Source organism: Dermochelys coriacea, chromosome 7 (assembly GCF_009764565.3).
Source record: "Dermochelys coriacea isolate rDerCor1 chromosome 7, rDerCor1.pri.v4, whole genome shotgun sequence".
In the NCBI taxonomy this organism is placed as follows: Eukaryota; Metazoa; Chordata; order Testudines; family Dermochelyidae; genus Dermochelys; species Dermochelys coriacea.
Genome location: NC_050074.1, coordinates 53,044,877 through 53,061,616, shown reverse-complemented (window position 1 = coordinate 53,061,616; position 16,740 = coordinate 53,044,877). Strand labels below are relative to the sequence as shown.

At 45.8% G+C, this 16,740-nt stretch overlaps 1 protein-coding gene across 16 annotated transcripts in view; it reads left to right on the top strand.

Moving 5' to 3' along the window:
- Nucleotides 1–16,740, top strand: part of SORBS1 (sorbin and SH3 domain containing 1) — a 262,686-nt gene that overhangs the window by 224,822 nt on the left and 21,124 nt on the right. For 8 of the 16 annotated variants that reach the window (XM_043518422.1, XM_043518429.1, XM_043518419.1 and 5 more), the window contains 6 exons: nucleotides 3,818–3,903; nucleotides 5,879–6,046; nucleotides 7,729–7,775; nucleotides 9,016–9,130; nucleotides 9,239–9,364; nucleotides 10,484–10,678. In XM_043518422.1, the coding sequence (XP_043374357.1) occupies nucleotides 3,818–3,903; nucleotides 5,879–6,046; nucleotides 7,729–7,775; nucleotides 9,016–9,130; nucleotides 9,239–9,364; nucleotides 10,484–10,678 (737 nt within the window). Of the gene's footprint in view, nucleotides 1–224; nucleotides 1,737–3,817; nucleotides 3,904–5,878; nucleotides 6,047–7,728; nucleotides 7,776–9,015; nucleotides 9,131–9,238; nucleotides 9,365–10,483; nucleotides 10,679–12,370; nucleotides 13,124–14,548; nucleotides 14,663–16,740 lie in introns of all 16 variants that reach the window. The other 8 variants (XM_043518423.1, XM_043518424.1, XM_043518420.1 and 5 more) reach the window with 2 other exon arrangements.

The window sequence follows — 16,740 nt, the reverse complement described above, 5'->3', positions numbered from 1 at the left end:
ACCTTCTGATTTTAGAAACTCCGCAGCATTGCAGAATTTAGCTGTATCTTTGCACTCACTTTTATAGCGTGGCTTGTGCATTGTCTCTCTGCTTTTCTTTCTTTTGAACACCAGTTTTTTAAAGTGCATTTTGTGACATCGAAGCATGTTATCTCTCCTGTCTCAATAGCTTTCCAGCATTTAAGCTAACAGGTTGTATTTATTTTATTCTGCATGCTTACCAGTGGATCGTAAAGGTGGGAATGCTCATATGATTGCACCCTCTTCAGTTTATAGCCGAACTTTTAACGCTAGTCATACCAGTATGTTAGGTCATGCATGTAAACATAAGAAGCCCTTATCAGCTGCAAAAGCCTGCATTACTGAAATCCTCCCTTCCAAATTCAAACCCAAACTAGCTGCTTCTGCTGCTCTTGTGCAGGACACAAAGGGTATCCTGCTGCCTCATGAGAAAGCGCAAAGCTGTGAGAACCTTCGTAGCTCCAGTGCCTTGTTTGATAACAAAAAAGCTTTCCTGGTCAATGTAGGGGAAAGGGTAGAAAACCTTCTAATGCAATCAAAGCAGGAGTATGTCACCAAATCCAGCAGCACTCTGAGCCTGCAGGAGTACAGCACCAGTTCTAGGAAGGGCTACCTTCCCAGGAAGAGTGGGATGGAGTTTACAATGCTGTATAAAAATATGCATCAGATCAACAGGTCCAGGATCCACCTGGGCGCCATCTCATCCTGCAGTGTGAGGGATATTGCATCCCAGTTTGAGAACGAGCTGAGGGACAGGAGTGAGCAGAGCCCCGGTGGGGAGAATTTGGAGCAAATCCCCAAAGACACTGTCTCATCCCGCATCACCGCCTTTGAGCAGCTGATCCAGAGATCCCGGTCCATGCCAGCTCTCGACTTCTCCAGTGGGCAAAACAAATTGCCCACCTCTCCCCAGTCTAAGAGCTGCCTGAGCTCGGCCTATTCAGCAGAATCCCTCCTGGAGTCGCCAAAGCCAAACCAAGAAGAAAAGGATGCTGCCAGCATGGCCGACAACTCCTCTCGATCCTGCAGCAACGTGGAGGACTTGGCGTCAGATCTCAGTGACATTGTCCCCATGGACACGCTCTCGGGTTGCACGGACGAGACTGATCTCCAGTCCAACGCATCCAACGACAGTGGTGGCAGCCTCAGCCATGCCAACGGGCCCCAGAAATATAAATTAAACAAATGCAAAGGAGCTTGCCCAGCTTCCTACACCAGGTTCACCACCATTCGTAGGCATGAGCAACAGCAAGCCTCCAAGAATCCCAGTTCCAAAGGGGACGCCCACGGGGACAGGCATGCGCTCCCGAGAAATGTTTATCTGATGAGCCCACTTCCCTTCAGATTGAAAAAGCCCTTCCAGCACAGCCCCAGAAAGACTCCTACCCCAGATTGCCTGGGAGTCCCACTGGTATATAGCACTGAGAACCAGAATAATGCAGCTCAGCCACGAGGATGCCAGGCAGAAAAGAGTCACCACTCCCTGCACAAACTGTGCTGTGAAGACAGACCTCTGGCCCCCAAGCGCCTGTCTTCCTTTGACATTGTGGAAAGGCTTAGCCGTTTCCCCAGCATGGAATCCAGTCCAGAAAGTGCCATTCTCCGAGCTGATACGCCAGACTCCTTTAATAATGGGAATATTGTTCCATGTGCTTTCTATCACAGCATGGATAGAAACAACAACCCGCAAAGCGAACTCAGGACATACCCTGGAGGTGGCTTTTTGTGTACTATACCACTGTTACTTTATCTGTCTTCCCACTTTGCTTTTTTCTCCGTATTTTTTGTTGACCCGCCTGTGCATCACCCAGTGCTCATTTCCCTCGTGTGTCTGATGTCCTTTGCGTGTCTTGCTTAGCATTTTTGTTCAGAACTCGTTAACAGCTGCACTTCTGAAAAACAATTTTTGCTCCTTTTTCTAATTGCCATCCGGCTCAGTTTGTCTTAAAGGCAACTCTTAGGATGTGAGAATCTTGCAATATTCTTAATCCCAGGTTTCAGAGTAGCAGCCGTGTTAGTCTGTATTCGCAAAAAGAAAAGGAGTACTTGTGGCACCTTAGAGACTAACAAATTTATTAGAGCATAAGCTTTCGTGAGCTACAGCTCACTTCATCGGATGCATTTGGTGGAAAAAACAGAGGAGAGATTTATATACACACACACACAGAGAACATGAAACAATGGGTTTATCATACACACTGTAAGGAGAGTGATCACTTAAGATAAGCCATCACCAACAGCAGGGGGGGGAAAGGAGGAAAACCTTTCATGGTGACAAGCAGGTAGGCTAATTCCAGCAGTTAACAAGAATATCAGAGGAACAGTGGGGGGTGGGGTGGGAGGGAGAAATACCATGGGGAAATAGTTTTACTTTGTGTAATGACTCATCCATTCCCAGTCTCTATTCAAGCCTAAGTTAATTGTATCCAGTTTGCAAATTAATTCCAATTCAGCAGTCTCTCTTTGGAGTCTGTTTTGAAGCTTTTTTGTTGAAGTATAGCCACTCTTAGGTCTGTGATCGAGTGACCAGAGAGATTGAAGTGTTCTCCAACTGGTTTTTGAATGTTATAATTCTTGACGTCTGATTTGTGTCCATTCATTCTTTTACGTAGAGACTGTCCAGTTTGGCCAATGTACATGGCAGAGGGGCATTGCTGGCACATGATGGCATATATCACATTGGTAGATGCGCAGGTGAACGAGCCTCTGATAGTGTGGCTGATGTGATTAGGCCCTATGATGGTATCCCCCGAATAGATATGTGGACAGAGTTGGCAACGGGCTTTGTTGCAAGGATAGGTTCCTGGGTTAGTGGTTCTGTTGTGTGGTGTGTGGTTGCTGGTGAGTATTTGCTTCAGATTGGGGGGCTGTCTGTAAGCAAGGACTGGTCTGTCTCCCAAGATCTGAGAGAGCGATGGCTCGTCCTTCAGGATAGGTTGTAGATCCTTGATGATTCGGGGGATACCATCATAGGGCCTAATCACATCAGCCACACTATCAGAGGCTCGTTCACCATGGTATTTCTCCCTCCCACCCCACCCCCCACTGTTCCTCTGATATTCTTGTTAACTGCTGGAATTAGCCTACCTTCTTGTCACCATGAAAGGTTTTCCTCCTTTCCCCCCCCTGCTGTTGGTGATGGCTTATCTTAAGTGATCACTCTCCTTACAGTGTGTATGATAAACCCATTGTTTCATGTTCTCTGTGTGTGTGTATATAAATCTCTCCTCTGTTTTTTCCACCAAATGCATCCGATGAAGTGAGCTGTAGCTCACGAAAGCTTATGCTCTAATAAATTTGTTAGTCTCTAAGGTGCCACAAGTACTCCTTTTCTTTTATTCTTAATCCCGTATCACTTGCACATGTGTGAATAAAACACATCAACCCAGTTAATTTTGTTTTCTAAGGAGCAGTTCCTCCAGGTCTAATTGTGTCTCTCTGTTTCTGAGTGTGCAATCATGTTTGTATGTGTTTGCATGGGTGGTGACAGTAATATGCTAAATCATATTTTAATGGCAGCAAATCTTTTCTTCACAAAGTCTTTTTATGTTTTTACTCGCTTTCCCACCTTTGTATTATCCTTTGTTTCAATCTGTGTTCGCAAGTACAGCCCAAAAGGGAAAAAAAAATTCCAAAACATGACCAATTCACAGTCAGATATTGATAAACAACAATTGAAAATCCTTTCAGCTGTAATGGAAGCAAATTGTAATGCTGTCAAAATATTTTTTTTCCTTTCTGGTGACACAAGATAAGTCCATTTGTTTTTTAACTGCCTTGTGTTGTTTTGAAGTAGATTCAGAATCACCAAGGCATTTTGCACCAGTCGATTACATGGAAACTCCAGAAGAAATTACTCGTAGACGTCATGATGATAAAGAGGTAAAGCCCTTCCTTGTGGTTTAGAAACATTTCTAACAGCTAAATATATAGGAAGTATACCATTTGGCCTTACATAGCCTCTGCATCTCTGTACCTGCTTATGGAGGAGGTGTTATGTAGTAGTTAGAACAAGGGATTCCAGATTTCTATTACTGCATCTGCCACTGATTTGCTGTACAACCCTGGGCAAGTCACTTCTTGACCTCTCTGTGCCTCAACTTACCCAGTATGTAAATGGGGATAATAATACTTACCAACCATGCAAGGATGACTTGAGGGGTCATTAATGTTTGCAAAGTGTTTTGAGATCTGTTAGAGAAGTACAGTACACCCTCGCTCTAATGAACCTGTTGGAATTCAAGCCTTTTGTTCATGATAGCCAGGGATTCATTAGAGCGAAAGGACAATCAAAATGAATGATACACTGCTGGAGTAAGTTAATGAAGTGGCCTTAGATAAAAGTGTTTGCTACATTAATGTATTATTAATAATGATACCTGAGGCTAGGAGTCAGGGAGGGTGAGTTTAGGTAACATCTGTGACTTCAGCTGTGGGTGTCAGGGCTCCAGACAGTCAGCCCCCGCAGGAGTGGGGCTCCCGGTAGTTGGCTGTGAGCCCCGCACAGTGGTTTTGGGGCTCTGGGACTGTAGTTGGGATCCAGGGACCAGGTTCGTTATGGCCAAAGGTTCGTAATAATGAAGGGCGATATAGTAAGTAAGTATATGTACTGTGTTGTTATAATTCAGCAGGTGTGCTTTACAGGAGGGTAAAGTGGTCTTTCTATAAGCTAACATGGTGTCAGCGAAGTCTCTTCAGCCAAGCATTAATTAATAAAGACAAGATTTTCAAAAGCAACTAGTGATTTTGGATATACCCAATTTTGGGTGCCAAATTTGAGACATTTTAAATGGGTCTCATTTTCAGAAAGTGCTGAATATTCCATCTCTGAAAACATCTCTTTACTGTGTCTCTGGCACCCAAAATTCACCAGCCCCTTTTGAAATTGTTGGCCAGTATATATACAAGCTAACATCATAAGGGAACCACCCAATCTTTCCAAACACTGGCTAAATTCGATATTGAAGAAAGATACAAACTGTTGGCACTCTGGGAGGTTACTAATTTTAATTAGCCACCTGTCTGCTTCTCTGAAAAGCCAGTGACTTAAACTGGGGGATATTTTTTCATTGAAGAATCATGTTATCATTCTGAGTTTGAATAATTTTAACATCTTGCTTTGAAATATTTTTAAACCTTCCTTTTAATTTCTGTGCAAACACATCTTTTGCTATCTCCTCGCATTGTAAAATATATGAATAGCAACGATCTGAATTCATTGGCACTTAAGGCCCTTGGGTGAGTTAGCACAAAGCTTAGACCCCACTCCTGAAGTCAGATCCAGGTGGATGGACACTCACACCCATGGAATGCAGGATCATGGACCCTCATTTCCACTAATCTACCAAAGGATGGGGAAGTCGGAAATACTTTGTTAGAGAGAATTACTTGTTTTACTAGATGATGTTTGTTATGTGAGCCATAAGCAACTAGGGAGAGATTTGCAAAGTCACAAAGGGCATTTAGCCACTCAACTTCCATTGATAGTCAATAGGAGTTAGGTGCCTAAATGACCATCTGGGCCTGATCTAAAGCTCTCTAAAGTCAGTGGAAAGACTTCCCTTGCATTGGTTTTGGATTGGGTCCTTGGTATGCTGAGTTGTTTCATTGTAAATGATCCCATTAAGAACTACCAATAATCTGCTTTTAAAAACACTGTAATGGAATATATTTTGTATGCCAAGCTAATCAACTGGGAACCATTGTGTAGTTGATAGACTTGATCATGTATATTTCTCTAAAGCTGCTGCTATTTGCCAGCACCTCTGAAGTTCTTTATTAAAGTCACATTTGCTGGCAGTTTTCAAATGCCCTAAACTAGATGATTTACTGCCCATTTTATGCAATTTTATGGCAGAAACTTTTAGAGGACCAGAGACGACTTAAACGTGAGCAAGAAGAAGCTGATATTGCAGCTAGAAGGCACACAGGGGTTATTCCAACGCACCATCAGTTTATCACTAATGAGCGGTTTGGGGACCTCCTAAATGTAGACGATACAGCAAAGAGGAAATCTGGGTCAGAGGTCTGTTATAGTTACCTCAGTCTGCTGCTTGACCCAATGCAATATTCGCCTCTCACAATGTTGCGCTTTAGGCCGACATTAGCTCTCCAGAGAATGTTGTTTTTTTTTCCCATTCTGGCTTCATTTAGAATTGCTTTGGCTCTTGTGCCTGGTAAATTAATTGATATCTCTATACCAAGCTGTATATGTTAAAGCATGCCTGCTGAGAATTGCTGGTGCACACCTGTGATGCATGCGTTTAAATATCAGCTACTTTTAGTGAATCAAAGGCATTTTACATCCCTTGCATCAGACTGCTACATTGTTTTCTTGTCTGTGCCTTATGCTTAGAAACTTCATGTCTTGTTGATCCTGGTCATGTGACTGTCCTGTATTTTTGTTAGAAATAGATTATGCTGTTCTCCTTCTTTTGAAAGATGCTCAATACTGCTCTAGGAAAGAGTTGGAAGAAGTCCCAGCATGTTTCCTAAACATTACATGATTTAGTCCTTCTAAAAGAGACAAAGGAGGAGATGCTTTTCAAGTCCTCCCATGGCACTTTTCACAAAAGTTGGGGTGTTTAGGTGGCCACGTGCCACTTCCCGCCTTAAAACGTAGTGTATCATTGCTGTGTGCTCTTAAACAGCTGCTGTATTTCACTCCAGAGGTGGCTGCATTTCAGTGATGAGTGAGGTGGTTCCTGTGTGCAGGACTGACTTTTGCTCTCAGTTGCATAAGTGTACCTGAGGCCAGAAATGAACCCATTGTTTTTAAAGTGCTTTGTGATCTTTCAGAATGAAAGGTGCCATGTGAGTGTAAGATATTCATAGAATCATAGAATACCAGGGTTGGAAGGGACCTCAGGAGGTCATCTAGTCCAACCCCCTGCTCAAAGCAGGACCAATCCCCAACTAAATCAATTATTAGTTATTATGATTATTATATTACCAACAACTATAATTATTATATTTCTAAAATTGCTAATTATTTTTATATTATTATTTTATTGCCATAGTGGCTTAAAAATTGTCAAAATATTTTAGGACCATTTTAATCAGCCAACAAAATCACCCCCTAAAAGCTTTCGATAGATGTGCTCTTAACACATCCTATTTACCTTTTTAACTAACTTGAGACAGTTTTAGACACATGCTTATTTTTCTTCAGTTCCTCCTGGCCTTTGTCTCTTTCCTACCAAATGAAACAGTGACCATAGTAGCACATGGGCCACGGTACAGGTGGACAATAGATTTTCAGTAGCTTGTGAGTGCCATGTGAGTATCACCCTATTGCTTTCTGCTGGCCAGCAAATTTTTCCTGTATCCAAGGGGAATTTGATCCTTAATCCACAGACTCATTGTAGTTACTGGGGCAGTTGTCAGGTTCAACAAGGTTTGACATGGTCACATGTTTAAACATTTACTTCTGTTAAACTCCCCACTGTAGGGCTTTCCTTGCCATTGGTTACATTTATACCAGAAGGTGGCACTTGGCCTATTGAGGGATAAGTTCTCTCAGATCCATAGAGCGGATCTGGACTCTGGGGCAAGAAGCATGCAGCAGAATATCTGAACTAAGATCTGCTAGTTTCACCCCCAGATTTGTGCTAGTCTTTGAAAGGGCTGGGAAGCATTTCCATAGCCTTTTCAGTAATGGGTTGAAAACATAATTGTTGTTTTTAATTTGTTGTTTTCAATCTTTAGATGAGACTTGCTAGAGCCAAGTTTGATTTCAAAGCACAGACACTAAAGTGAGTATATCTTGATTTCGCTGTTTCTATCTCTCTCTATCTGCTTTTTCTGCATATCATGCAACATTTAGGATGTCTAATAAGACTGATTAATGTTTCTGGAGCGTGTCTCGATCCAATAATTCAAAGCAAGTCCTTCAAGACAGTAGAGTAGCTTTGTATACTCTGTGCATCTGCTCCCCATATGTCTTTGAGGCAAATCCAGTTGCTTCACTGAAACAAACAAGTATTTGTTCCTGCTAGCCCCTGCTGGAGGGTGAGCTGGATTCAACTCCACTTCATCCATCATAAGCCGAGTTGCCAGTTGTGTCCTGCCTGCAGTATGTTTATTACTGGTGGTGTTTTAAGAGGCAGGAAGAACCTAGTTGATTGCTCAGATCCCAGCCTGAGAGAACAGTGTTTTTCACCTGCTCACTGTGTACATTTGATGTTGATGTGGCCAAGAGAGAGAGGCGCTTGTGTCATCCATGTTAGGAGAGGACAGGGTGGGTTTTTGTCATTCACTGTTGGCTAACCCATAGGAGAGGTTTGAGAGTATGATACAGCTGCTCGTGATGGGAGTTGGTCCTTTTGTTCAAGCGGAAAAGGTTCCTGCTTTTCCTGCTGAAGTTTCCAAGTTCAAATCCCACTGCTGGTCCAAACAAAGTCCGTAAAGCTTGCAAAGGCTGGCTGGCCATGAATGTCCTGGAGTGTCATATATATGGTGCTTCCATTATCAGCAAATTGGCTTCCTCTTAAACTCTCTCAAAACAGTTCTGGCCCACTTATCTCCTTGTGAAGTAAACAAGTGTGCAGGCGAAATGACTGACCCAAAGCAGGAAAGTGGGCACTGCCAGTGGGCAGCCAGTGTCTAGTACTTTAACATTTCCTTGACTTTCCTTTCCCCTGCTTGTGAAGGGGAGAATGCTCAATAAGGTCTGGCCACACCTCCTTTGTGGAAAGCCACACCCACAATGCATCCAGACAGTGAGCAAACCTTGGTATCTCATAGTAAGTACAACAGGGTAGCATCTAGATGAGAGGGTTGAGTGTGATTTATATGCTTCTTCCCAAACCCACCTTGCAGCAGATGGGTTGATAGGGACCCCCCTGGAAAGTGTGAGATACCCAGCAGGTATATAGGATGGCTCTTCGGATGTCCAGGGTGAATATACACAGCCTCTCTCTCCTGCAGTGAAATTCATTGTGCTTTGTTTGTGGACAGTATGCAGTTCAGCTGTAACCAATGTGTTGTTAACAGGGAACTTCCTCTGCAAAAAGGAGACATTGTTTACATTTACAAGCAGATTGACCAGAACTGGTATGAAGGAGAACACCATGGCAGAGTCGGCATCTTCCCATGCTCCTACATAGAGGTACCTATTTCCTTTTGAAATGCTCTCATTCCAGAGCCACCGCTCCTCCTCAGAGCAACCTGCTTGTGGGCTCCTGATGGGTCATTGGACTTCATTTCTTTCTTTCAGCTACTTCCGCCCGCTGAAAAAGCCCAGCCCCAGAAGCTTGCCCCAATGCAAGTATTGGAGTATGGAGATGCTGTTGCTAAATTTAACTTTAGCGGGGATACTCGAGTGGAAATGTCATTCAGAAAGGTAGGACCCTCATTGGGGTGACGGGTGAAAGCATTTTTCAAAACAAACCAGATGGTGCATCATTTCAAAGCAGATGATCCACTAAAATTGGCAACCATTTTGTGCATATTAGAATAATCTAATTAGCTTAATCTAATCCTTGGGGGTTTTATTCAGCACCCATCACCATAGTTTATTGTGATGAGTGTTTTGCAGGGAGATTGTCTATATCCAAGAAAGTACGCGCGTGCTGTATTCCCACTCCAGAGGCACTAGCATGGGTGCAGCGCTGGTGTTGTGGTTCTGCATGTTAAATTAGGCCTTGAGGGACACCTGTTTAACCCCATTATCATCACTGGGGTTGCATGAGTGTAAAATCAGGTGCAGAATGTGACTCTGCACTGGGAGCATTAACTTTCCGTTGATGAATTACTGACTAGCTTGTTCTCCCATAGCATTGCTGAGCCAAACCAGCTCACAAGAGTGAATAGAAGTGAACACGTAGCTGTGTTACTGTAGTGCCCATGTAAGGCAATGAATGCAGACAAAGAGTAAGAAGGTGCCATTTTCAGAGTCACTTTTCAGAGCAGAACTAAATGCATTTATTAAAGTACCTTAAACAGCAAAATTTCTCCATTTCAAAGGTGGCAGATGATTGCACGTGTGTTGATATTAAAATTCCATGTTCCCTGTTGTCTTTATCATTTTATTCAACGTTGGAGCTTGCAGTTTATAATCAGGATTTAAAAGTCTTTCTTGTTTGTTTTGTCAGCAGAACAGAAGGGAAGAGGATTGGGGGCAAGGCTCAGGGGCTCTACTCTGGGAGTCAGACAATGAGATTAGAACCTCAGCTTTCATATTAAAAAAAATGTTTCTTGCATCCTGGATGCAAAAAAACTCTGTGAAATGTGACCCAAGAGTGACTGCTGCCTGCCTGAGTCTGCAGACAGCCTGAGCTAGCTTCAGGATAGGTGAACCTCCCCAGTCAGCTGAACTCAGAAACATGCTGCCATGTCAAGGAGGGTGGGGCTACATGCCAAAGAGGGCTTGAATTCAGCTGGGGTGAGGGCTCTCATCTCCTGTGCTGCAGGTTTACATGCTGGGTTAGCATCAGTGCTGTGTGATGGTTCTCTCCTGCAGGGCGAAAGGATCACGGTGATTCGGCGAGTTGATGAGAACTGGTATGAAGGGAAAATCTCTGGCACCAACCGCCAAGGCATCTTCCCTGTCACTTACGTGGACATGCTCAAGCGGCCACTAGTGAAGAATGCTGTTGATTACCCTGAGCTGCCGATGTCTCACTCCCCTAATCGCAGCACAACGGCTTCTCCGCAGGTACCCAGACTGGATGTAGCCAGTTACTAGACCTTACAGAACAATAGGACGCAATCATTTGTGTGCAGGAAGAAATCCCCAGCCAAGGTTAGGGTGTACTGTGCAGCAGCACCATCTGTCCTGTCCAGTTCACTCCCGTTGTACCAGCCCAGGGAGAGCTGAGCCGAAGGGGTTACACTTCATTTACCAGAAAGACTGAGTGGCTGGGAGGATTGGGGACAGAACAGAAAGCATTTCATCTCTGATCTCAGGTTGAACCTTGGCAAGGATGGCAAGTTGAGTGAATTTCAGGGCGTTTGTGGGGATAAATCAGTGACTTTGGTCCAGTTTGATGAGACCGGTGCCTACGCAAGTCAAACCATCATTTTGATGGGCATCCTATTTGATTAAACGGGTTTTGAGACAAAGGGGTCAGCGGCAGTCCTTCCATCGATTTCAATGGGATTTAGATCAAGGTCTAAATTATCCCTCCACATAGCAACGCCCGCTTAGGGCTGAGACAGCTGGGCAGGACAGTGTGTCGGAGGCCTGAGTTACCATTGCCCATGCTGTACATAGTCAGTAGCTAAAAGGAAGGCTTGAGTCTCTAGGGCCTGCCAGTCTGACCCCTTTAGGAGCGCAAAACTGGGGAATTAAATCCACCACAGAGACAGTGGCCCATGGCAGTTTGGGATTGCAGTCTGTCCTGTTTGTAGTGGCAATCTCAGATCCAGGACTGGCTATGGGGTTCTATAGCCTTTGATACATTTCACCCTGTGCCTGCAAACATTTTTGCTTTAAAGTTAAGCACATACATGATATGTGCAGGTGCAGGGCCTGAGTCCCCGGGTAAGGGAGGGAAGAGAAGGTGTTAGCTGGTTCTGTTCAACATACACAACAAGACCTTCCGGTGAGTAATGCTGGGGAAGGAGAGCCAGGAAGTTGGGACATGCAACAGAGACTAGGGAAGGATTGGAAATTTCAGGGCTACAGTCAGTGTCTCTGTCCTTGTCTTCCTTTAGTGCTCTTATTAGCAGGTATTTCTGTTCCTGGCCATTAAGTGACGAGGAGACCGTGCTTGCTTTCTTGGGGTTCCCTGAAAAAGTGAATCTCAACTTAGCTTCAGTATGTGAGGGCCTGGCACATCCTACGTCACCATGGCATGCCTGCCGCTGAGTTGCTGCCAGCTTTTCCCTTGGTTTGGAAGTCCTGTACACACCCTTTCTTTGTTTTTTCAGCAGTTCTGTTAATTCAGTAAAAGCAGTTGTTTTCTTCCTTTCGTTCTTGTTTCCTGCAAAGCATGGCTGGTATGCACATATGATCAGGGAAAGCTCTAAGCCCGTCATGCCCAAGAGCCCTGCACCCCCACACAAGGGCAGAGTTCAGCCCATCTTTGTTCCAGCTTCATAAACCTAGAACTTGCTTTAAAATCAAAGAGCCAACTTCCGGGATGCTCCTGCCTTGTAGCAGTGCTGACTCCTTCAGCAGCCCCACGGCTCCAGTAATTGAGGGGCAAGGTACTACTCAGTGTGAGTAAGGATTCGCAGTCTGCATGAAGCCCCCCAGTGAGAATTTATCCTCCATGCTGTGTCACCTGCTTTCGTGCATTCACTCTTCATTTCCCCTCTGCCTTCATGTGTGTTTGAGAATTTTGTACTTTTCCTTGTCATTTGGCTTATTTCTATCTTTTTTTTTCCTTTTCTTTCCTTTAAGTCTCCTGGCTCTGAGCTACTCCATACACCAACTCCTCCACCTTTGCCTTTCCCACGCCTCATCTTGTCTCCAGAGGTTCAGGCAATCACTACGGAGTGGATTTCCCTGACTGTGGGAGTGTCTCCTAGCAGTACTCCTGTCATAACCCCTCCATTGCCTCCTGTCCCCGAAGGCTGTCTCTGTCCCATCGACTATCTCTCGCCCTCAGCTGCAGCCAGCCCTTCCCCCTCTGTTAGCCTTCACCATTACAACCTTTCAGGCTCCTCCACACCACTGTCCATTATATCCACACTGCCATCTTTCCCTTCCAGGCCACCGTCCTCTGCTCACACTTTCAGTCATTCCACTCCGCAAAGTGAAGAAAAGTTTGTTGGCTGCCCTTCCCCCAACCTGAGCAGCTGTCAGACCCCTCACTCGATTGTTGGGAGACCCGAGAGCTTCCTCTCCGAGCTCAGTGATGTCATTGGTAACCACACCAAGGTCCGAAATAATAGAGAAGGCAGCAGAAACAGTGAGAGGGAGGGTTGGAAGGAGACAGACAAAGGCTCTAATCCCGTGCCCGAGACCTCTGTGGAGGGTTGCCTGAAAACATCAAATCTAGACAAGAGTATGAGCCCAGAAAAGAGACCCTTTGCTTCCTTTGGGGAAAGTCAATTATGTCAGGAGCTAATCACCACTGGGCAGGGAAATAATGCTGAGAGAAGAGGCACAAGGACAGGTGAACTGAGAGAGATTCGAAGCAGAGCAAACAAGGTACTTCTCCTGCATGTGTATGCTATTCTGAAACCCTACGCTTACTTGTGTGTTCAAATCCTTACAGCTCAGCTGGCCACACAGAGCCAGTAGCTGTTGCCTATCCCTTTATGGACTATAGCTAGCTAGTGGCTGTTAGCAATATGTCTCCAGTGTGCAGAGGGCTAAAATGGCCTAGAAGTGGATTCAGCAAGGATGTAGCAAGAGTTAGTTGAGAATAGGCATGAAAGTAGGAATTTCCTTGCCAAATATTCCAAAGCCTTGTCTAGTCTGCTATCCTGGCCCAATCAGTAGTCAGTACTAGATGTGTCAGAAGAAGGCATATCGCAGCCTTCATGCAATTCACCTCCCTGTACAAAAACAATGGACTACAGAGAATTCCTTCCTCACCCTAACTAGTGATCAGTTTAAGCCCTGAAGCATAAATTTAATCCTAGCTAGAGAGAGCACCTATGCTGTTCTCATTCTAATGGAGCCTGAGGTGCTGTGAACCGCTAGCTGGGGTCTGTATATTTGCACAGCCACCTAGTTAAAGTGCAGGAGTCACTTTTTCTTGTAACAAACTCAGTGGGCCCGATTCTCATTTACCCTACACGTCCCTTTATGTAAATGTCACTAACACCCACTGTAACGCCCCTTTACACTGCCAGAGTGGGATAAAAGGACCTTAGTGCAAATAAGAATTAAAGCCAGTAGTGTTTTCTCCCAAGAGTGAGTCAGTTATTTAAAATTATATATACACTTCTAGCTGAAGAGCAAGCTGTGCTCTGTGAAGAGGATAGAGGAATCTTAGGGGAGCTCTCAACTAGCAGGAGGTGGCATAGTTGGCTTCAACACCCCCCAACACCCCCCACTCTGCCAAATCTCGACTGATTTATGGTCCCTTGGAGACCATAACCAGCTGGAGTAAGTTACAGCGGCCCCCTAGGTGGTTGTTGCTTACATCCAGGCTGTGGCTTTGGCAGCTTCAAAATGAGAGGACTGGAACTTACTCCTTGCCCCTTTCCTGTATCAAGATGATCGTGATGCAACATAAAATCTGGACCAAAATTAAACAAGAGAGGGAAAAATGCCTTCTGAGATTGTGTTCCATGCTACCAAATTATATTTTTTTAATATGAAATTAACCGGGATCTTAAGCAAAATTGTATCTAACCTTTACAAAAGCATATAGTTTAGCATCTTTATGTATTGCCAGCAGCTTAACAAAAGCTTAACATTCTGCATATTTTAAAATGCAGTGCAGTTGTAAGCAAAGAAGGATAAGCTAGAAAGGTGTGTTGTCTCGTGCATGGAGTGATGTTTGCAATGTGTGCACCAAATTTAAGTGTATATATAAAAGATGCTCGTATCACAAAAGATGATAGCAGTGATTCTGATAAGAAATCATGCATTTAGCTGACCAACTTTTCTTTCCTTTAAAAGACTGCAGACACTTCATTCTCTTCATCTGCTCTTCTCTCTTCCTCTGCACTTTCTTCCTCTGCTGTCTCAATACAACCACCTCCTAGATTTACACGCAGGGTCAGAATGCCCCAGGTAACCATTGTTGGTGATAATTATTCTATGGCTTGGAGCTGATTCCATCCTATTGTCATTAGTTTGTCATGTAATTGCTTGTCCATATGTTGATTTCACAGGTGTAATACATCTGCTGTCTTCAATACAGCGAGCCTGTTAATTGGTTATTTAAAGTTAATTCCAGGCACTGTGGAAATGTTGTACTAAGTGGCGTGGGTGAAATCTTCAGTGGCTGTATGTCAATGTAGCTTTGTTGAAGTCAATGGAACTAAGCTGATTTACACCGGCTGAGACTCTGGCCCTAAATTCCTCTGAAGTGTTAGATTAGGACATCTTTGATCCTGTCAGATCCTGAGTGCCTATAGCTATGGTGAACTTCAGTTGGAGTTGCTGTGGTCAGTCCCTGGAGGGATCAGTAGCCTAATTAGTAAGAGCAATGGTGGATTACTGCATAGGCCAACGGGGCCCGTGCCCAGGAACCCCAGCCAATTTATGGGCCCCCTTTGGAGTGCTGGAACTCTGGCCCCACCTCCAGCTCCTCCTCTCCCCCCACCAGGGGTTCTGCTGCCCTGCTCCTTCTCTTCCCCTTGAGGTTCCACCCTTGGCCAGGTTGGAAGCTGCCCAGCTGTGGTAGATAGGGTGCCAAATTCCCACCCCTCTACACTCCCCCGTATGGAGCTCTCCCAAGCACCTCTTCCCCTGCTCCCCCATGCCCTGCTCCCATCCCCACCCACTGAGTCTCCTCTCCTCACCCCAGACTTCCCCCCATTCCCTGGGCTCGCCCCATCGTTCTCCAGGAGACTTGGGTCTCAGGTTCCCCCGCAGGTCCCCCAGGCCCCAAACTTGCTACCCGGGGTTTGCTGGAAGCTGTGGTCTCCATCAGCAACCACAGTCTGCCTTTTGGTGGCAGTGCTCAGCCATGCCCTGGCACTGGCACCTCATCTGGGCACAAGGTGCTCATGCAGGGGATGAGGACGAGCAGCATCTGGGCCGGAAGGAGTCTTTGCAAGGACTTGCCTTGCCCCTTCCTTGCTCTGTATTCTCTGTCAGGGGCTGAAGCTCCTTCCCTGTGCCCCAGCTGAGCAGGACCTTGCGGCTCCCCAAGACAGCACCGGCAGACAGTGACTCACTGCACAGCTCTGCTCTGGTGAGTGACGGTCAAACCCACCTCACGGAGTCCTGTACTCACTTATTGTCTCATTAGCACGAATGCCTCAAACTCCCCAGGAGCTGGGAGTCATGCTAATGTATTCCCAGCCTTGTAGCATCACCAGCAGGAATGATTCAGCAGGCCACATCATGACCTCTGATCCCCACCCCAACTCTCCTGTCACCTTCAGGTCACACCCTCAGGTGACCCATGTGCAGCCACATCCTCCCTTTCCCCATCACCTTTGGGTCCTGCCCCCAGGTGAGCCGCACACAGCCCTAACCCCACTGGATTCATTAGATTGGCCATGTGTAACCAAGAGTACTTGGCCTGCTGGTGATGTGTGAGCGGGACTAGCCTCTGGTTCCCTCTCCCATCACTGGGCTGTCTATGGGGCTCACAGGAGGTTTTGTTTTCCTGCAAGCAGCTCTGACTGTTACCTCCAAGGGGCATTCTGTGCAGCGCAAAGGGGCTATTCTGCCAGAGGTACTTCTTGCTGCTCACTGCAACTGGTAATGGAGCTGACCTCTATCCCCTCCTTTCTGTGATGCCAGGCTTGGGGGAGCACATGGCCCTGGTAGCTCCATATCCCCTCTCAGAAGCTCTTACATGGATCACTTAAGAACTGCCCAAGGAGCCTGGGCTGCTGTGGCATAGGTGACAACTCCATGGGTGCTCCAGCTGGAGCCTCCAGAGGAAAAAATTAGCAGGTGCTTTGCAATCACCAGCACCCTCCCCCCCCCCCCAGTGCCTCCTACCCATCGTGATCAACTGTTCTGCAGCATGCAGGAGGTGCTGAGGGGAGAGGGAGGAGTGGGAAAGGGGCCCACTCAGGGAGGGAGTGGAACTGGGTGGGAAGAATCGGGGCAGGGGTGGGGGTTTGGGGGAAGGGGACAGGGCCTGGGGCAGAGCAGGGGGTTGAGCACCCCCAGATGCTGGAGGAAGC